Raw genomic sequence first — 22,331 nt, 5'->3', positions numbered from 1 at the left:
ATATTAAAAATGGTTACATTTCAAATCACGGCTAAACCATTCGTTTTCTGGCTTCAGCATGACTGTAAATGGTGAAGTGAATTGGTAGTACTGCGGAATACCAAAAACCTTGGGTTGGTATGATTACGTGAGACGTATTTTGAGCATGCTTTACCATTCTTCAAGACCGAGTCACCAAGATCCATCAACAAATAGACAGAATGTTTAAATGTCATTTGCTTCCCATTCACACAACAACGTTGGATAGCTTATGTGAATTTCGTGGTTAGTGAATAAAGTGGATTAGTCTATAAGCAAACTCACCGTCGTTAAATAGGAATACCTGGAACTAGCATTTAGGGGTGTTTTATTAGTCGGTGACGGTTAATTTCTTCCGGGACAGGAAGCCATTTTACCTGATAAGAGCCCAAATATCTGCAAATACTTAATGATAGTGATGTCCGGTAATTAAAACTGTCCTAATCTGCTCCGAGAACTAAAACCTTGGTTTTAAAACACTGACTTCATAGTTGGTTGCGCGTTAAACTTTGTGCCCTTGGTTTACTTACTGATGATCCTTAATTGTTTGTAATTGTAGACTTGTGCCAACCTTCACGTTGGAGTATCAAGTCCGATTTCATCGTTTTCCAGTCCTTTAAACCAACGAGTATACGTTTTTCCAGTGTATGCGGTTAACAAACTTCTTACGTATGCATCTTTGGTCGATCAGATAGATCACACGGACCTGGACCTCAACACCCTGTGATGTTTCTAACACACACGCAAAAATCGATAAAAGAAAACACGAAAGGTATGGAATGGCTGACATCCTCACCACTGCTACCTTTGGCAGGTTCTCTTACACTGAGTTCGCTAGATGGTTAAGCCGTTTAGTTCATCGTGTAGAAATACCTTGGTCAAACATGCAACCTATGGTTGCCGTGTGACTCTAATCACCCGCCTACTGGCAAACAGCGCTCCAAAGGTCACACTCCAGAGTTGAATGCACCACACCCGTGCAAAATTACGAAGACTGTGTTAGTGAGCTCCATCGGTCATATCATTGGTAAAGTCCACCTCGGTGATAAAATAACTTCCTGGAATATCACAGCAGATGTCGACACACTTTAACTCCCACAACAGAAATATCCATTGCACACCACGTTGAAACATATTCCTGTCTGCGAGAAATGCGATCATTTGCAAATCACTTTGGTTTTCAAAAAAGATTCAACTGAATCTCTCATTTATGATGTTCTACAACTGAATATGCTGCCTCATGTTTCAGTGGGCACGATATTCGAGATAGCGCAGTGTACTTTTTCATGAAGGAAACTACTCACAAGGTTGCTGAAAACTCTTCGGCAGCCCACCCTTGCAAACTGGTGCCATTTTGGAATTGTTCGCTCAGTGGGTCAGATTGATATGATTCAGCTGCTACTGAGGGAAATGGTCTATAGTCGTTCATTTGTTCATTGAGTGGGGCGATTTGATTTCAAATGTTTTATCATCAGTGCGTTCACGGGAATCAAAGTGGAGCGTAACGATGCGTCAGACGAAACCATCGATGCACCTCTCCGCTCCGTAACGTTTGAAATCAAATTACTTAGCTCCGCGAGCGGTCCGACGACCTGGACTCGATTCCATAGTAGTCCAAAACCGGGCCTATTCACTTCCTGTTTGGACTCGTTCACGAGTGGTTCGTTGCGAAGATACAACCACAGTCATGAACGACAAGCTGCTTCAATTGGCGAAACACGTAAGGTCTCTGAGGCCACCACAAGTTCCGGACAGCAGCACACGACCCGCGGAGTGTGTGAAATTGTCCACTGTAGGAACGTTGCACTGGCTGGACAGAACAGACCAGCGAACAACCATAAGTAGCCGTTTAGTCCCCCCTACATGCTTACGCAGAAGCTGTGTATGTTTGACCTGACCTGGCCTGACAATACAGCCATGCCCCAGTTTCTTTGTTTTCTCCTTATCACTCAGTTTGGCAGCCTCAGTGCAGGCGTAATCAATTAGACGACCACCGACGTGACATGTTTAGAACTGAGAGTGCCTGTGCCAAAGGTTTTTCTCTTTTTGGGAAACGGACAATGTTATTATTTTCAAACAACCTGGTTATCCAAACTAAATTTGTCAAGAAAATAGAGCCATTGGTGCCATATTAGGTACCTGTATCCGACATGAGGCGAAATCTACGCAATACTTGGAACTTTAACCTATCACACGAGAATTTTTTTGAAAATATATTTGAGAACCTCAAGTAGACGGCTGCACCCGTAAAAGCTGTTTTAGCCCACCAGATCCTGGCACTGCAAGAATCCTCTGTGAGTCCATACGGGCCCTTTGAGATAGGTTAAGAGTTGTTCCCCGTTCTAGTTATAGCCCTTATTCCCGAACAGTAGGGATAGCCGGCTCGCTGTTGGTTTCAAGTAAAACCTAAGGTTGACGCTAACTCGGGGACAGCGCCTACCTGATGAGGCCCAATAAGGGCGAAACCGGAAGTGGTCCGTCGACGAATTTTCAGCACTCTTATGAGTGGTGCATCACGAATACTTGGTAGTTGCGGCACAGAATCTACACTGTTATCACTGCACCAACGCCCCGAGAAATTTACCGGAATGAATACTGCAAGGCTGAACGCCGCCGCCAGTAAGGTATGACTTGACTGTTTGCAAAATAAGTCACAAATGGAGGGTCATACCATGAGTCTCTACCTAGTTTCTGATTCCCTCAAATAACTTGCCTGCTTAAATGCGAACGGAATTGGTAGAACATTGTCTCCAGTGCCTAGTTATATCTCCCCAGTAACCCAATTTTCTGGTGAGCGGAATCGAAGAAGCCGGAACTAACGCACCCCTGGTAAACGGTTCGTAGCTGGTAAAGATACTGCAAGATAGAAATCGGGACTCTTATTCGTTTCGTTGGAGATAACTAATGAATCGAAGACTCACTTACTGAAGGTCAATCAGCACATATGTGACCCATCCCGTTCCTCTAAAGTAATCATTACTGTGTAATTAAAACCTCTGGTGTTCTAATTAATTTAGTCACCAACTTGGTTGGATCGAAGATGTTTGTTGAATTTCGTGAAATTCGATTTGAAGATGAGTCGCAACAAAAAGGTACAGTGTTTCTCGGCTTTTCAGCATAGGCTGACTTCACTGAGAGGAGGAAACCTTTATTGGAAATTATCAGACCTCCTCATCAGCATCAATCGATCTTGGATTGATGAGAAACTCTCAGATTTAATTGGAGCCGTGGGGTTAGGGATAACGATACATCCAACGGAAAACAGGTATAATAAGGGAAAAAAGGTTAATTGAGTTCTGTGTACGCGTTGCTTGAAAAACACACGGGACCCGTAGCACTGACAGAAGCCGGTGAACTTCAAGAAGAATAATTTTGGAAACGCAGACTACTGTAATCGGTGAAAGAGTACAAAGAGGAAAAATCGAAAGGAATTAAATACCGCGTACAGGTGAATAACAAATGCAAGTTATGACCAGAATACGAGGATAATTTAAACGACATCCACGTGAAAATGAAGAGATAAGATACTGTATGAGAATTTGTTGTTGATTACGTTTCGAGTGATTGAACTGGAAGCATTTGATAGTTAGCTTTTGAAGGGACAGGTGACTGGTCCAGTCGGACATTCGGCGGAGTCAACTGATTTCACTTCCATCGGCTTTTGTCGATATTCACCATCGATTTCATCTCTGAGTAACAGGGGCTCGAACACCACAATCTTGTGACAACTGCCATTTGCAAATCTCACCTAAAAACAAACATGTGAAGTCGAGGCTCAGGTAACTAAACCGAACCAACCAAAAGGCGATAATTCACTCCCGCTACGACTTGTTTCTCTAACCGCAGGATTTCTGGCTCCAAATTCATTGCCAACAAAGGTGCTAGAATCTCATGAGAGGATGCCATGATCTGAATCACAGATTACATTGTTTTGAAAACACGAACACTTACAGCTGCTATCAGTTCCGGAAGATTCTGTTCTCCAAGAGGACAAGCCTCTTGGTAACCACCAAGCAGGGGCGAGTTAGGACGGCTGAGTTGGCACATCATTACAGGACAACAGAGAAGTCCCAGGAATAAAATCCACATGGTTCGCTAAAAAGACAAATGGATAGTTTAATGGACAAACGAAGAGCTGCAGATTTTCATAAAGGAAACTACTCACAAGGTTGTTGAAAACTCTTCGAGTTAAAAAAAAGACCACCGTCCAGGAGTAACTGCGTCCGAAGCAAGATTACCAAAAGTGAACCGAGCCTCCGAAAGTCTCTCGGGGGGGGGGGGAAGCGTCTTAAAAAAAGTGCATCCCCCCCAGCTCCGGGTTACGATACAACCCGACGTAAACATCTCAAGGAGCAACCAGCTTGGCTTAGCCACTGATTTATTCCACTGCGGATAACATCTCCAAGGATGGACTGACGTAAAAGTTACTTCCCTGAACTTGGATGATCCTTTACGATTATCTTCTGTGTGCTGAAGATAATCAGAAAAAAGTGAATTCCAGAAAGGTCAAGAGAAACAATGCCGATGGTATAGAAAAATCAGTGTGTATTTCTGAACATGTCTCTGTACAAAACTAAACAGCATTTCTGGCGCCATGCGGTTTCCGTGAATTCGGTTTCTCAGCCTTCGTGTATTTCGTTCTCAAAGTTTCCTCGAAGCGCAGATGATCCTGTTCCTCCTGCTCCTCGTCGTTCGCCAAGTCGTCACCGGCGGCCAACCCCCAACCGACAGCCGATGCCTGACGTTTCTCCTCAGCGATGACACGGCGCTTCTTTTTGCGGAGTTTCTTCTCCTTGTGTAGTGATATCCAGGATGCGCGCGCCATGTGCACTCCGGCTTCGCCGGACACATTCAAAGCAACGGACTCGTGCACGGTTGGCTCCTCCGTCGGGACTGATACGATCAAGTTATCAAATTCCTCCTCTGAGGATTCACTAGCCGAAAGAAATGAGCCAAGAGATCCACCATGATTAACCGATACGTCAGATGAGTCACTATCCGTAAGCGAGTCAGCAGCCATTCTTCTTCGTTCCATATCCTCCGCTCTGACGATCTGGGGAAAGGATGGTAGGCATCATTTCAGTGACAAGAATGGGTTTCAAATATTTGAGGCTCCACAGACAGCTGGAGGACCAACTGGTACAGAAAAATAAAGACAGCGGCTCCTCTTCAGTGAACAGACATGGCTGCTAATAACTAAGCCTTGTATTTCAGGATGAGTCAACGTGACAAACTACGTCAATGATGCCCACGTTCATGCACAAATAGGACGGACAACGATTCACACAGATGAAACGGCGGTAAAAAGCAAACAATTCCAGATAGAAAAACCATGGCTGAGGTACATCGGTGTGTGAGGTCGAATTTCCCGAATGTACCGGATACATAATTCATACCTTTCCTGCTCGGGTCCATGCCAAATCAGCAAGACGCCGTCGGACAAGCATTCCCTGTTTTCCAGACGGTTGTGGAAGCGGGACAGGCCAACGTGGAAAGATATTGTCTTTCTCATCAGCCCCAGTTTTGGGAAGGTGTGGCGCGACGGAGGCTTCGAGGTCGAGGAAAACCGAGGCTACATCCCGAGTGACCAGGGTGACGGCGATGCCGGATCGACCAGCTCGAGCTGTGCGCCCCACGCGATGTCGGTAGGTCTTCTCACTTTGAGGAACCGAGAAGTTGACCACTAACTCAACGCCTGGGAGGTCCAAACCACTGATATCCGGGAATTATGAGTGCAAGCACACAGAGAACGGAAGTTACTAGGATAGGGTAATGGCCGAGAAGAACACTGTTCGTATGTCCAAATAACCTAGCCAAAGAGTGCCATCAAGCGGAGGTCAAAAACAATGAATGCAAGATAGAAAAAAATCGTTCAGTCATAGCACCCTTTCACTGCCTAGCTGCCATGCCACCCGAAGGTTACACGAGGGCTGGGATACTGCCAGGTTGCCCAAGCCTAGCAGGGGAAGTCAAGAGGCAGAGGTCGGGTTCGAACCACGGACCTTCCGGTCAGTAAATTCGCGCTCTAACCACTTGGACCATCTCGCCCCATGAAAGATAGACCGAACACGTACGTACGACGCCTGTCTAAACGTTCAGAAACCAATCCACTTTTGAACTGGGGACTATTGAGTACGCTTGTGGGGGCAGTACAGTGGCGAAATTTCAATTTCAACATCCAGCTGTAAGCTCAAATTGCAGTAAACAACAAAAGGCTGCCCACCCTCACTAAACACTCGAAAGCCGATCAAACTAGTATCGACATGCGCGCACACACAAGAAACCTATTTATCCGGAAGTGCGTTGCTCCATTATTTCTTCTTCAAAAGAACAAACCTCGGCAAGGGACGACACGCGTGGGCTTACGATGAAATCCTCACAAGACTTATAGATACCAGGCTAACGGGACAGGGAATATTACACAAAATTTAGTGAAACAAAAAAACCCAATTCATCCGTGAAGAAGGTGAGAAAGAATGAGAGATTCTGGGCTGTGCGGGAAGATTCAATGTGCCATGCATGACTTGTATAACCTTGTAAGTGTGTGGCGAACGTGGAGATTCAAAACTACACGAAAGACCCCCGTGACCTGAAAACAGCTAATTTAATGAGCCTCTTTATATGGTGTGAATCGGCTCACAACTGTAAACATTACCAGTACAAGGAAGAACAACTACACAGTTCAACGAATGCAAAAGAACATATGAAGAGTCAACCAATTGGTTTGAACTAACCGGCTGGCAACGTCCGTTGCGACGAGAATGTTCGCATTCCTCGTGACGAACTCCTTCAAGGCGTTCTTCCGATCCACCTGCTTCATTCGACCTGTCAAACCGACGACACAATGTCCACTTTCACGAAGGAAAGCAGTTACCAGGCGAACTTCCTGACAGCGTTTACAAAACACAATGGTTCGTGTGGAGGAACACGATTGTAATGAGACTGGATCTGCGTTTACCAAGAGAGACGACAGGGGGTGATAATATGACATTCATCAAAGCAAACTTTTCCATTCACTAAGATAATTTTATGGGAATTCGTGCAACCCATGTTTCAAGTCACCAAAATAGCAAACCGCATCGAAGTGGCTCAGAAAATTTCATTTGGGAAACACCCTCAAGAGAAAAGAACGACGTTAGAATTTGCTTTCATTTCAACATACAACAGAAAAACGAACCCACACTAACCAAATAGAAGGAGGTATCTCATCCGTGAAAATACTAGTTCAGTTCCTGACCATTGACCAGCCAGCTGTCACGCCAAACTAACCAAACCAAACCAAGTGACAACAATTCACCGGAGGCCTTTCGAAATCCAGGGAAATCGGCCCTCAGGCCTTATGAACAGACTGACATCATTGATTTGACTCAGCGAGGTTTAGTGATGTTCTATGTAGGGAGGTTGGGGCCTCTAACCACATCAGTGTATATACCGCCAACTGATGAGAATTGGAGTCAAATCAGAGTCATAATAGATGCATTCGTTGTAGCCCGATACCAGAACGCGGTACACAAATACAATGTTCTGGCCGTAATGCCAAAAGAGACCAAAAGAAAGATGTATAACAGTGACCTCATAGAGACAACGCACCCAAGAGAACTGACGGGTTACACCAGTAACAGTGCTGCGAATGCCAGTCGACCGACTTCCTCGAAGGGCTCTTTTCGCACAACCACGTGAAGGGTGAAAGTGAGCCAGAGGCGGTCAAACAATGACTTGGCAGCGAAGTGTGAAAGCCATTACCAGCAAACTCAGCTGCGCAGGTCATTGTCGTCTTCGTGGATGGAGACCCCGATGACGGTCCACATTAATGGTTAGAGATATTGTCAGACATGGTCCAGTCGCGCCCTGAATGGCACTCATGCATCCAAGCTATTGCCTTCAATGCACAGCTTCCTTCCCAATACCGCCACTCAACAGTCCACCTACAGTGCTGTACTTACGCACGGATTTATCAGCTCGCCTCCAATGTGCAGCTATCTACCCGACGTGCCCGAATCATGGGTAAACGAAACTGTGGCAGCTACAATCCCTGTATGACAAGTACGCCGTTATTACAGCTGACAATGATTATGGTAAGATCTGATAGTCAGGACAACCGAGAAAAGTGCAACCAACAGCTTTAACATACAGCCCAACCCAGAAAATCCACGAAATTCGTACCCTCTTTATAAGATAGATTAACCAATGCCGTGATTTTCCAATGAAATCCCCAGAATATCAAAGCTAAATTACACTTATAAGTGACAATCAGTGATATCGCGACTGGATGCCAAACGCGGATCGATTTCATGGTCCACATCTACCAGTTCATGATCGAACAAAGTCCGTTCCGGCAACGAAAATGAATGAACAAAGTTCAACTAAGAAGCATGGGATCCGTATAGCTTGGAGAGTTTCCGAACATCACAAATTAATGACTCATCAGAAGTAAGAATGACTGACAGGAAAGAAAACCAGGTTAGTTCGTTCACGAAAATACGACCATCCGATCTAGTGTTGTCGGCAACAGGCGTCGGATGAGCAGCAGGTCAGGGTTCCTGACTTTACGCGCTGAACTCCACAGTTCAACCACATTGAAGTATAACACAAAACTGGGCCTTGTACTGCTCGTGAACGACGCGACCAGCAATGAAATTCATAAAACGCTCAATATATAACCGGAATCGACTGGGCAGTCGGTGAGACAGACAACGTGTTGCATTCATTCAGCGACAGAAAGGTAAATGTTTCGCTCCTGGCTCCGGAGTGTGGGAAATTCCGTGATGCGCTCAAAAACCACTCCAAGCATTACCAACCAACTGGATTGTCGTGGAACACAGAAGTTGTTTCATAGGAGTCGTCCATCCAAAGAAAAGCCATCCCGAAGAGAAAGCTTCATAGTCCTCAAAAGTGTTTCCTCGTTGAGGTTACCGTGCTACGAACCAGCTTTAGCTACAAAGTGGTCCTCCCTCTAAAGAAGCCTCTCGAAAGAAACGCTAATTCCCTGCAGATTCCGAAGTGGACAATTTTATTGGGCTTGCCTATTGGTTCGGAGACTTTTAGACATCCTGAATAGGCTTTCTCCTACCCTACCTGCGCTTGTATCGTACATGTTTAACATATACTGACATTACACTGGACAGTCCAAAACTGCCTCTCATCAGCCACGACTGAATGCATGATCACTCCGAGGAGAGGTCGCTCCTGAAGGAGAAGCCAGTTCTTCCTTTTCTAGTACATTCACGACAAAAGTTGCCGAATGGCCGTTACGTCAAACATACCCGCTAAAGCTGTATTACTACGTATCAATGACTCACCAGCGATAAGCTGTGATGGACAGACCTCGTGTAGCTTGGAAAGTGTGGCTCCTTCGAGTATCCAGTTCAAAATGGCTGGCTTGTCAACCAGACGGACAGGCAGACAATAATGGACCAGGCCCGGAGGGAAACGAACTTGGCTAGAAAGCGAATGATCTTTCGTTTGAGCATCCACACACTTAGAAGCATGGTCCCCACCAAGGACACATGCGTCGGCAGATAGGGCAGCTCGTCGCAATTTCGCCACATCACTGGTCATGGTGGCCGAATAGAGGTGGGTTTGTGGATGTGGGAACTTCTCCGAATCAACGGTTTGGGTAGGACCAGCAGCGAGACAGTCGCCTAGATTAAAGTGAGTAGGAAGGGGTTGACGGAGAAAACTAATCTGGAAGCATCCATTTCACCAAGCTAACATGCATGATTCCGAGGCAATTAAAGATGGAGAACTAATATACACTACTTATCTAAAAAGTGGGAAAGTAAGCTGCATTCTGTCCTTGAATTTCGTACCCGAAACTTGGAAGGATACTTCATGTGAATTCGCACTTTGTATTTCACTCACAGCCGATGCGACGAGTGCCTTGCAAAGTGGAGCGCAACAAAAGGTAGACCACCGATTCAGACCAGTGGCTAGGCGCTAAAAAATTGATATACCACGCTTTCTTAGGATAAATAAACTTTCACAACGGGGATATTTTAGTCGAGCAATTATTCGGGAGACCACAAAGTACAGAAAAGTATTCAAACAACCCGGGGCCGAATGGGATCAAGACACAATGCGAACAACCGTACTGACCGGTGTTGGCAACTTGTTCCAGCAGCCTTCGACTTTTCATCCTCTTGCGCCGCCGTTTCTTGTCGGCATTGGGTCTTTTGAACACGTTCAAAATGGTGTCGAGATCCTGCGCAAACTCCATACTCAACATTCTGTCAGCTTCGTCCAAAACCAGCTGACGAATTTGGGAGAGCTGTTGACGAGTGAACGAGGCGGACTGTTTCATGTGGTCGACAAGACGTCCGGGTGTGGCTGTGGATGAATTAGCACACATGGAAGTAATGCGCAAGTAGTTGAAAAAAGTTGTGGCAAAAGGTTACTGTACGAAGCCACTAGAAATACACGAAACGCACTAAATTCAATTAACTGGTGTGCCAAGACATACATTGCTGTTTTGCGGTGAAAAAAAATAGACGGAGAAGCGCTTGTGATAAAAAGGCAACCTGCAAAACTGGTATGAAGATCAATGCCCGAAAGGTGATGGCGATTTGTGGGGTCAGGAAACATCAGGCGACAGCGGTCTCAATCGAGCCATTTGCTTCGCCATTAACTCATCACTCTCCTGGATCCGATAGACACCGTGACATTTTTGCGCATCCCCTTTACTTTCAAGGAGAAAGCGTCTGTAACTACTGACAGCAGCTGCTCAAACTGATCGATGAGGTGATGCGTGCCCTTTGAACACGCATCATACACTGGAGGTCTCAAGGAACCACATGATATCGAGGCTGACTTATTCGCTTGTGCTTGACCAGGTCCACCGAAACACGCTCAAAGGTTGGACAATTACATCAAGCAATCTATTCGTAGTTGGCTACGTCCACTGAATGGCACCCCGATCAACTACATCCAGGCAGGTATACAATGTGGGGGACTTGGTTTCCTAAGTCTGAGTACAACCATCCCAATGCAGCGTATGGGAAAGCTTCTGTCTACCCAGTGCCAAGTACTATGCGATGTGATCAATGATCCCGCATTGGGCAAGATTATTCGGGATCTCAACCTTCCGATCCGAGTCCAAGGTGCACGCGTAAACACCAAGGAAGAGCTGGTGGCTGCTTGGGGCGATAGTCTGCACAACGTTGACAATCACGGTTTACGAAATTTGGTCGATTTGCCTCTTTCGAATTGATGGCTTGTATTTCCAGAACGGGTATTCCCTGGAATATTTATACGCGGTATCCAGCTCCAATGCAACCTGCTTAGGACGAGAGTTTGAGGCGCTCGGCGTGGCCATGGTGGCCAGACTATCTTCCGTCGTGGAAACTGTGGCCAACCGGAGAGTTTGGTGCATATTTTGCAGTCCTGCTGGGTTACACATGATGCTAGATGTGCTCGTGACAATCCGGTTGCAAGGGTCGCCTGGGATACACCGAATTCGAGGAATTGAGAGCACCTAGGTGGAGCCTTACCTAATCGCTGTTGGGGAGCACCGAGCAACTGTGATGGACGTGGGCATAGCCTCAGAATGGGCACGCAGTGACTGTGTGGAATGAGAACAAGCAGAATTATGGTGTTGATGAATGTCCCCTCACTATCACCTCAGCCCTATGCACAATCGATTAGGATGTCACCTTTCTGGTCCACCAACCGATGACCATTTCTTATCGAGGGATCTGCTTTCCTCAGTCCACCAAAGCTGTTATTGGACTGGGACTTCCTAAGGTTACAGTCAGTGACTTGTGTTTGCTTGCCATTGTGGGCTCTACGCATACGACACTTTTAAGCGTAGTACATGACGCTGGGTGTGTATTCTTGCCATTGACTTTCACACCAGACCCAATATGACGGACCTTTTGTGCCTGATGCGCAAATCGTGGTTGTGGTAGCGGTTACCACGCTTTGAAGAGCATTCTTTGCACGCGGGCTTCCATACAAAACATTCTTATATAGTTTGGGACTCATTTTGTTTGATTGGCATTGTGGGCGGCATGACTTCGAGGTGACATCATCAGTGATGAAACGTTTGCAACCAAATTGCCCAGCTCAGCGAACAAGCCAACGACCATCTACGCTGCCTGAGCTACCGACATACTCCTCTATGGAAGACGCATCTCTCTTTATTCGATATTCTCCTGTAACCCTTCCACATCCATCGCTTGCATTTACTTTTTTACGTTTGTGACCATGCTCTTCCACAATAAACGATAATAACTATTCACGTAGTCTAAAACAGCCAACCGTAAGACACAAGCGACATCATCAGAGCGGCTAGAACAATTCAAGTTGCAGCTTTGATCAGAGAGTAGTGCGCGAGGAACACCATGTGAATTGATGCTTGCCAGACGAACAGCTGAACCATATCACAAATTAAGACTCAAGTGAACAGCCAACAATCCAAAGTGCAATCCAAAGTGCACAGCAAGCCAACTCTAACCGGATAAGTAAACTCTATCTCAGCATCGAACTAGAGCGTGTGCACACCTTGGTTCACCGATTGCTTGTGTCGTGCGAAAACATCATGATACCTTTTCGGATTCACGCTATATTTTGAAATTTTACTTTCTGCTTGCTCAAATGTTCCGTTTAATTTTGGTCTACGCCAAACACAATGATCTTGTCTCAGACACAGAATGTTTTGCCAACCAGAGTACATGATTCTGATTTCGCTAATCAGTAGTGAATAGCTTTAGCTGCATCGGGATTTAAACAGCTCATTTATGGGGCAAGTGTGTTACCACTACCCCTCTTAATTCACCTGAATTACCAAGGCTGGATAGGTGAGCATGCTCACACTTGAGCAATTTGGCTGAGGAACTGGGTCCGCTGAAGTACGGCTCACACAGGTAGGTGACGTGGTTGCTACCCCCTGCTCAGTACCCAATGAACGGTCTGTGTAAAGTTCGGGTGTACCATCACCGTTCGTGGGTAATCCCAGTGAACAGCTAGCAATTTGGACCCAACTGTCTCTCTTATAGCCAGATCAGCTTTAGCCCATCAACAAAGCGTGAATCAGAGGATGAATCGAGTAGTCTAAACCTAAGACCCCAGATGACGCCATTGGCGTAACACCTGTCCAGGAAGTGCCAGCTACAGGATACATCCGGTGTTCACAATTGAGGAGTGAAGTTAGATGACAACTCAGAATTATAACCAGGTTCCACCGTAAAATTGGGAAAAGGTCACTGGGACTCATTAAATTAGTAAATCAGTTATAATTCTTAAAAGCTGACTGGAAATTTGCTCCATATGAGTTTACACACATTCTAGATAGAAGATATCACGAGACGTGACATCGATTTGGGCAGGCAAATGACTGGAAATAGTGATCTGATGTTGATGGGTTGGTTGTTGGTTTCCACAGAAAACAAACCAAAGTTAATAGACTTTTCGTAGGAAAAACTGCTCTCCTAAAGGGCAGAGACCACTCCAGGCAAAGTCCCTTGTCAGTGCACCCAGAAAGGGATCTTCAGGATGGTCGTATAGCCGTCACCAGGTTGTCAACAAACCAGGCAGCGCACCTCAGAGAGACGCATAATCCAACAGAGGACCGAGACTAGAGGGTCTAAAAAGGGAATCTGGATACTGTGCTGACTGTTGCGCGGTTCTGTAAGGGGTCACCGAACGGGGTAAATCACTTCCAAGAGAAACAGTACTGAGAATGAGTGAAAAATTCACAGCCCACAACGTTTTCACCGTCATGTTTTACGACCCTGTAAATGTATTAACCAGAAGAAGGTTCACCTAAAACATTCGCAGGCCAAGCCCAATTTAGTAACGCTCACTAAGCAGGATTTGGGAAGTTCGGTATGAAAGCGCCAGCATATTTTTAGAATAGGACTTTGGTCTCAGGTAGCTGAACTAAAAACCACCAACATTTCATTGTTCGTACTGAACATAACCAGTTATCACAAGTTAGTGTCAAACTGTGACAAAGATAGTGGTATAAGAGAGGTCCATTGACACCCGGTAAGCAGTTAGGCCGCAGCAAACTGTGTAACAGATCAAGACGGTCATCCCAGAAAGTAGCTACGGATGAACCATCAGCACTGCGCACCAGCTCGGTGAATTTAAATCATTCAAATTACATAAAGCGCACGTTCAAGGCGTCTAAAAGGACCACAGAAACCGTTCAGAATTGCAGCTAGTATCCCCCTTATGATGTGTGTTTTGGAGCAATAGAGAAGTCAAGAGGTTGACGGATGACGATACAAACCCAGCAGAAGAATAGCAGTCTCACCGACAATTATGTGATGCTTGTGCCAAGCCAAACGCAGAGCTTGTTCCACCATATCTTCCCCACCGACCAACTGCACCACACGCAAACCCTCATCCGAGCTGACGGAGCTCGTTTGGGGAGAACTCAGCCGATACGCCTCCGTAGCCAATTGTTGCGCTAGCTCACGGGTTGGGGCAAGCAGAAGGGCGAACCCACGCGGACGACCGGCGAGAATCCATTGCTAAATAGCAGACAGAAATGTGGATAGAAAACAACAGTCATACTAAGAAGCAAAGCATAAGGCCTGTTGAATAAACTGACCGCCATCATACCATCTTTTGGCATGCGCGTTGCACCTTTAAAGTGCAAAGTCATGCTTCAGAACGTGTAGTCTCCGAACATGCTCCTTAGCATTCAAGGAGAATAACTGGAGACTGTGGGAAATTTCCCATGCCTCGGTAGTTGTATTAACTCTGACGGAAATGTGTCTGATGAAGTCACTGCAAGAATCTCAAAGGTTCGAATCACGTTTGCTAAGTTGCGTCACTTGTGGCGTCAAAAAGGTATATCACTAGATCTTAAGGGTCGCGTGTGCCAGGATGTGTTGTTGTATGGGTGCAAGACATGGCCTCTGTAGATGGATGACGTGGGGCGTCTTCAGGTTTTTGACCATCGATAATTCAAGCGTGTCTGGTTTTGGATGGCGTCAGCGTGTTAATAACGAGGTGACTAGAAAACGGGTATTTGGTTGTGCTGCAGGTACTTCGACCCGGTAAAACATCCAGCACCATCGACTATGATGGCTCAGTCAGTGCTACGCATGCCGAAACACCGTCTACCGATACTAAAATTAATCTCCGTGCTTCCTTCAGAATGGCGCAAACCGTGAGGCGGACAACGCATGACTTCGTGGAAGGGCGTGAAAGAGATCATGAAGAGTTTGGGTGTTGTTGGTGTTGTACGCCTTCCAGGATGTGGTCCCCATGGGTGCTTGCCTTCAGACGTTGTAAGAGATGGCGAGTAGTCGACGTCAGTGAGGATCGTGCTGTCAGTTCCTTTCTATTATCTGATTGGGCGCTTGGATGTGTAGGCACATCAGAATATTTCACAAAGGCCAGCACTTGGTCCCCTCCCCCACCCATTCTGTTTCTGTTTCCAGTATAGAGCTCTAAATAAAATTTGACGAAACATTTGGTTGCAGATGCCCTTGACGATGATGATGAATCATACTAAGCGGAAGCAGAAATTCACCCGAAGGTTACGACCAAAAGGAAAATGGGCCGCACAATACACCGATGACTCAGTGGTTAGAGCGCGGATTTACTGGCCGGAAGGTTCATGGTTCGAACCCGACCTCTGCCTCTCGACCTGTCTCTGGGTCATCTGGCAGTAGCCCAGCCACAGTGGCATGAAAGTTAGGCTACAGATGAACGGTTTCGATACCGCTGTTGACTGCCAACACCACTGAGGACTGCGCATCCGAGTGACTCTCTCTCTCTCTCTGTCTCTCAGGAGGACCACCCAGTGGGATTCGTCTAGCGTTTTACATACATTCATAATGAACTACCAAAAACGCATTATCACATGCCAAGGCAAGAACAATTGCCTATTGAATGCGCTATCCGGATTATCTTCAGTCAATGGTTCGAACCGCCCTTTGCCACTCGACCTTTCCTCTGGGTCATCTGGCAGTAGCCCAGCCACAGTGGCATGAAAGTTAGGCTACAGATGAACGGTTTCGATACCGCTGTTGACTGCCAACACCACTGAGGACTGCGCATCCGAGTGACTCTCTCTCTCTCTCTGTCTCTCAGGAGGACCACCCAGTGGGATTCGTCTAGCGTTTTACATACATTCATAATGAACTACCAAAAACGCATTATCACATGCCAAGGCAAGAACAATTGCCTATTGAATGCGCTATCCGGATTATCTTCAGTCAACAAAATGACTTCAACTCGCTTAAGAAGCCAAAAGCCTATTTCCCTACGGTGTCCTTTCCTTCGGTGGATTAGTGTGGTAGATGTGTCATTAAACTGAGCTCCGCAGCAGAATGTTGGTGCAAAGCCTCGATAAATGTGGAAGTTACAGCCACTTCCAGTTGAAGTAGTTTGGTGATTTTAATACTTACAAAATGGTATCCGACAGAATGCAAAGAGGGCCACAACTGTCAAGCAGTGAACTCTACTCACCACTTCTTGTTTGAGAGTGTAGTTGTCTGTAAAGTAAAGCGCATTCTCGGTCAAAGATTCCAAGTAAAATGTCGACCGTAAGATGATGAACTAGCGATAAACAATTGATGCGATCAGGGTCAGTTTCCTCTAAACCAGGGCATCTCGGCACGATTTCTGACTAACAAGACGATCGCTAAAAATAGTGCCCTTGCTTGGACAGGGGAGCAAGAACAAATAAGGCACCAAGATGCAGAGCAGCGGCCAAAGAAGCATGAAAACAGTGTTCCCTGTATTCTACGTAATGTTGCATTCACGTAAGCGAAGTACATTTTCATCGTTTTGACAAGGTAGCTGTTGAAGTTACTAACAGGCCAAAAGCTGCTTCCTAATCTACCACCGTACTTTGAACATGAGGAGAGCAGCTTCAATAACTTATGCTGACAAACCAATGAGTAGGGGGAAGATTTGGAAGTTCGTGACCCTGAAAGTGAGATCGACCTACGATGAAAGAAACATTGTCCACCTCCACTGGAAACGCCACCAGCTTGTGCTCCTCCAATATCAGGCTAGCATATTTTGCCGTTGTCTCAGTTTCAATCAAAGTTCGGTACATACTTCAAACACTTATTTTTGGTCAAGTGCGAATTTCACCAGTCCCACAATAGCAGTCAATAGAAACAGTACTTTGAGCTCGAGAGAGCTCAATTATTAGGGCGCGAACGTATAGATCGCAAGGTCCGTAATTCGAACCTAACCTCAGTACCTCGACTAGCCCTGTCACGATTTGGGCAACCTGACAGTATCCCAATCTTCATGATATGTGGGCACCGGAAGGGTGTTATACCTGAACGATTATTTCATTTATTATTCTGACTTCCATAGGAGATGTGAAGATGTTTTTGTAAAGGGCTGTGAGCGGTCCAGGCTCTTTTCTGGCAAAACACAACAACTCAGCTAATAGCAGTCTTGTGTGCGTTCCCGTTACTGTCCCTTGGAATAAGTTATCGGTCTCGGCATCGGACATACAAGATCAAGAAAACATGAATAATCCATTAACTTTAGCAAATATCATACACTCCAACAATACCCAGAGCCTAAAGAGAAATGAAAACGCAATCCACTACCCTCTCCTATGTACCCCACACCGTCAACTTAGGGAGAAATTGCAATCCTAGTGACGCGGCAGGAAAATGTGGATGACCGTGGGTAGCGTAAGTACTTGTCCATTTTCGTGTATTCTTCTTAACCATATGGTTGCACGATGGCCCGGTGCCATAACCGACTATCTGGGTGGTAACCTCGGTGGTAAGAGTAATGTTTGGCGGAACTATCAAGATTAACATTTGGATGAAGTTACGGCTAAGTTGAGACATGCATGTACGCCCAAAGGTAAAAGGACGATTACACGCTGAGCTGCGTGCTCACTCATCACAGTTTGTTAGCAGTGGTGAAACAGAAGATCCCCACTTGCATCTTGTGGGATAAACTGTGACAATTGCCCCAAGCAAAAAATGTCGGGAAAGAAAACTTACTTGGATAATGGGAATTATGAAAGCACCGGTCTTCCCGGAGCCTGTTTCCGCAATTCCGATCAGATCTTTTCCTCGAAAACAGTGGTAAATTAAAATGGGTTTGAATTACCTTTGAGAGCTACTGGAATGGCATTGTGTTGTATCGGAGTGGGTTCTGACCAGCCTAATTTGTTAAGAATATCGCAAATATCTGGCAAAACACCGAGAGATTGGAACCCACGTGGGTTCATGGATGGCTGCATTGACAAGGAGGCAAGCTCACATCCAACTGCAAAACTGGGAAAAGATGAAAATGTGTGTACAGAAATAAATTAAAAATATATTATGAAACACGATGTTATAAGTAAAACATCATCCAGTGGTGGAATGGTTCGTCAAACGACTGTGAAAAGGTTGCTCAAGAATTGTTCAACTCTACAAACAGAGGACGAGTTCGGATAAAAGGTTTAACCCTCAGTATAATTACATACTGCAAAAGATTCCACTGCCCACGAAAGTTCAGAGGTTCCAGTCCAAGTCTGACGTTATAATTGTCTTCAACTGAGTCCAAATAACCTAGCAATATGTTAGTATACATGTTTTCTGGGGTTGCATGATAATTTTACACTGAAAGGTTATTTGGTTTGATCCTTCATTAGCACATAGCCACGCATTGAAAAAGGTGTTACAGTTCGACACCATAATGACTGCAACCACGAACTGCGAAGGTACGAATAATTCCATGGCACTTCACCTTGGGCCGGACCACTGCCTTCCACATACAAAAAAAAGAGACGAACGTAAGCAGTTTATTGCTTTTCAAAATCGCGTATTCTTTTCCTTCTCTTGCAGGCCAGGAGGCAATACGCCCCCATAACCTTCACTAGTATATATCAGATGTCCACCCGCTCCATTATCGCCCAACTTCGTCATCGATAGGATAATACGGCAAACGCTGGAAGGTGTTCGAAACCCCGGCACTCGAGTCGTTACTGGTGAGAAACTCAACTATATGGAGTACGTAGACATCGTCCACATCTTCGAAAAGCGAAGGCAAAACAAAATCGCTGTTGGATAAACCGGCCATCGTCAAGCGACCTTTCGCCAAGCGACTTGCGCCTAGTTATGATTTAGAACGTTTAGTCACTGAATGCACTCTCACAATTCAAGGGGCACTGAGGTTTGTGGAGAATTTTACATACCTCTGTAGTTGTATTAGCTCTTACTGAAGTGTCTGATGAAGTCAATGCACGAATCTCATAGACATCAGTCCTGTTTGCTAACTGCGTCACTTGTGGCAGAAAAAAATTATATCACAGTGTTTCAAGCGCTGCAGTTGGCAGGCTAAAGGAATGTATTGCTGTATGATTCGGCACATGTCATCTGTGTATATATGTGAGCGGTCTTCAGGCTTTTGACCACCGATGCCTCAGCGGGGTCATTGGTGTCGAATGGCCCCAACGAATTAGTAACGAGGTAATTAGAAAACCGGTATCCGGCTGTGCAGCGGGTAATTCAATCGCGGGAACCATTCAGTGTTTTTTGGTCATGCGCTACACAAGCGAAAACCTGATCCTCTCGGGGCAAGTGCCAATCTCCGTGCCTCCTTCAGAATGGCGCAAACTGCGAGGCGCACGATACATGCCTTGGCAGAAAAGTGACAGAGATTACGAAGAGTTTAGGTGTTGTTGGTGCAGTCCACCCTTTACGAAGTGGTCTCTATGACCCCACCTGTGCCTGACTGGATACACTTCAAGAAATGGTGGCTGGTGGATGCCACTGGCATTCGTGCTGTCAGTTTCTTTCGAAATTACTGATTAGGCGCATAATGGTGTAGGCACCCAAAAATGTTTACGAAAGACCAGCAAAAGGTCCCCTCCCTTACACACTTTACTTTCCACTGCAAGGCTTTAATTAGGAATACAGATGAAATCTGCGGTTACGCGACAGTGAAGCATCAGTGATGATGGTGATGATGGCGATGACCACACTGCTAGTCTTGTCTATCCTCATTTATCCACAAACTGCACCGCGGCCTCAGCTCTCATGGAACGATCAGGATGCTGCTGCAGATATTCGGCAATCGAACATCATTGCTCAGTATCTATTGCCAATGCCCCAAGCTGTTCGAGAAAGATTATAACGACTTCATCAAGTTTACCGTTTCTGTCATTCGGGGATGCCAGCGTTCAAGTCCAGTTTTTTGTATCGTCTCTGGTCGTCCGAAGATGCATACATCAGAACCGGACTGACTCACAGAGATATCCAGCATTCTGAAACGATGCAGCAGAGCCCCAGCAACCTGAAAGACGGCACGAATATGACCGGTCAGGCAGCTGTGTCCATGGAATTGACCCCAATTTCCCAGAAAAAACCACGAACAAGCCCGGTCGAAAACGAAACAAGCCTCTTACAAGTTTCTGGTATTGTGATGAGTAGTATTTCGTTATTCATCATCATCCTCATCATCATCGACAGCATGACATCAGTGTTCAACACCGATGCTTCACTGCCGTACAACCATGACTTATTTGAGAGCCTTACTGTAAAGAAAAGATTAAAGGTGGACGGGGGAGGAACTTAGTGCTAGCTTAACATAATCATTCCGAGGTGCCTATACCTCCAGACATTCACTCAGGCAATCTGGATAGGAACTGACAACAAGAACGCCACTGACATCGTTTGGCAGCCATATCTTGTAGTGTCCCCAACCAGGCACAGTGACGATCACGCGGTCCCCATCCTGGAAGGCGAGTAGCACCGACAGCACACACATGTCCCAACCAACGCAGCTTCTGGTACTGGACACATTCTTCAATGGAAGTACCCGTTACACAACCGAAAACGCGCCTTCTAACTGCCTCGTTACGGATTCGCCGACACCAATTCACACGAGCTATGGTTCTGAGACAACGATTGTGATCCTCTCGGGGCAAGTGCCAATCTCCGTGCCTCCTTCAGAATGGCGCAAACTGCGAGGCGCACGATACATGCCTTGGCAGAAAAGTGACAGAGATTACGAAGAGTTTAGGTGTTGTTGGTGCAGTCCACCCTTTACGAAGTGGTCTCTATGACCCCACCTGTGCCTGACTGGATACACTTCAAGAAATGGTGGCTGGTGGATGCCACTGGCATTCGTGCTGTCAGTTTCTTTCGAAATTACTGATTAGGCGCATAATGGTGTAGGCACCCAAAAATGTTTACGAAAGACCAGCAAAAGGTCCCCTCCCTTACACACTTTACTTTCCACTGCAAGGCTTTAATTAGGAATACAGATGAAATCTGCGGTTACGCGACAGTGAAGCATCAGTGATGATGGTGATGATGGCGATGACCACACTGCTAGTCTTGTCTATCCTCATTTATCCACAAACTGCACCGCGGCCTCAGCTCTCATGGAACGATCAGGATGCTGCTGCAGATATTCGGCAATCGAACATCATTGCTCAGTATCTATTGCCAATGCCCCAAGCTGTTCGAGAAAGATTATAACGACTTCATCAAGTTTACCGTTTCTGTCATTCGGGGATGCCAGCGTTCAAGTCCAGTTTTTTGTATCCAGTCTCTGGTCGTCCGAAGATGCATACATCAGAACCGGACTGACTCACAGAGATATCCAGCATTCTGAAACGATGCAGCAGAGCCCCAGCAACCTGAAAGACGGCACGAATATGACCGGTCAGGCAGCTGTGTCCATGGAATTGACCCCAATTTCCCAGAAAAAACCACGAACAAGCCCGGTCGAAAACGAAACAAGCCTCTTACAAGTTTCTGGTATTGTGATGAGTAGTATTTCGTTATTCATCATCATCCTCATCATCATCGACAGCGTCAGGCAGCTCCATGGAATTGACCCCAATTTCCCAGAAAAAACCACGAACAAGCCCGGTCGAAAACGAAACAAGCCTCTTACAAGTTTCTTTCTTTGTGATGAGTAGTATTTCGTTATTCATCATCATCCTCATCATCATCGACAGCATGACATCAGTGTTCAACACCGATGCTTCACTGCCGTACAACCATGACTTATTTGAGAGCCTTACTGTAAAGAAAAGATTAAAGGTGGACGGGGGAGGAACTTAGTGCTAGCTTAACATAATCATTCCGAGGTGCCTATACCTCCAGACATTCACTCAGGCAATCTGGATAGGAACTGACAACAAGAACGCCACTGACATCGTTTGGCAGCCATATCTTGTAGTGTCCCCAACCAGGCACAGTGACGATCACGCGGTCCCCATCCTGGAAGGCGAGTAGCACCGACAGCACACACATGTCCCAACCAACGCAGCTTCTGGTACTGGACACATTCTTCAATGGAAGTACCCGTTACACAACCGAAAACGCGCCTTCTAACTGCCTCGTTACGGATTCGCCGACACCAATTCACACGAG

At 46.0% G+C, this 22,331-nt stretch overlaps 2 protein-coding genes across 2 annotated transcripts in view; both read right to left on the bottom strand.

The window, feature by feature from the left end:
• Window positions 1-3,131: 3,131 nt before the first annotated feature.
• T265_15473 (hypothetical protein) lies at window positions 3,132-4,113 on the bottom strand (the record flags this gene model as incomplete). Its single annotated transcript, XM_009178298.1, has 3 exons — window positions 3,132-3,766; window positions 3,817-3,927; window positions 3,970-4,113. 3 exons carry the CDS (start codon window positions 4,105-4,107, stop codon window positions 3,605-3,607), a joined length of 411 nt encoding a protein of 136 aa, XP_009176562.1.
• A 438-nt stretch (window positions 4,114-4,551) lies between these two features.
• T265_11604 (hypothetical protein) overlaps window positions 4,552-22,331 on the bottom strand; it is a gene marked incomplete at both ends in the record, with an annotated part of 27,010 nt that continues 9,230 nt past the window's right edge. Inside the window, 8 exons of the mRNA XM_009178297.1 lie at window positions 4,552-5,071; window positions 5,415-5,730; window positions 6,753-6,966; window positions 9,318-9,659; window positions 10,114-10,344; window positions 14,273-14,492; window positions 17,958-18,022; window positions 18,067-18,233. Of these exons, the coding sequence (XP_009176561.1) occupies window positions 4,592-5,071; window positions 5,415-5,730; window positions 6,753-6,966; window positions 9,318-9,659; window positions 10,114-10,344; window positions 14,273-14,492; window positions 17,958-18,022; window positions 18,067-18,233 (2,035 nt within the window). The remainder of the gene's footprint in view (window positions 5,072-5,414; window positions 5,731-6,752; window positions 6,967-9,317; window positions 9,660-10,113; window positions 10,345-14,272; window positions 14,493-17,957; window positions 18,023-18,066; window positions 18,234-22,331) is intronic.

This window comes from Opisthorchis viverrini (genome assembly GCF_000715545.1).
Source record: "Opisthorchis viverrini unplaced genomic scaffold opera_v5_530, whole genome shotgun sequence".
NCBI lineage: Eukaryota > Metazoa > Platyhelminthes > Trematoda > Opisthorchiida > Opisthorchiidae > Opisthorchis > Opisthorchis viverrini.
Note: the sequence above shows the minus strand (reverse complement) of the source record. Positions and strands in the feature narration are given on the sequence as shown.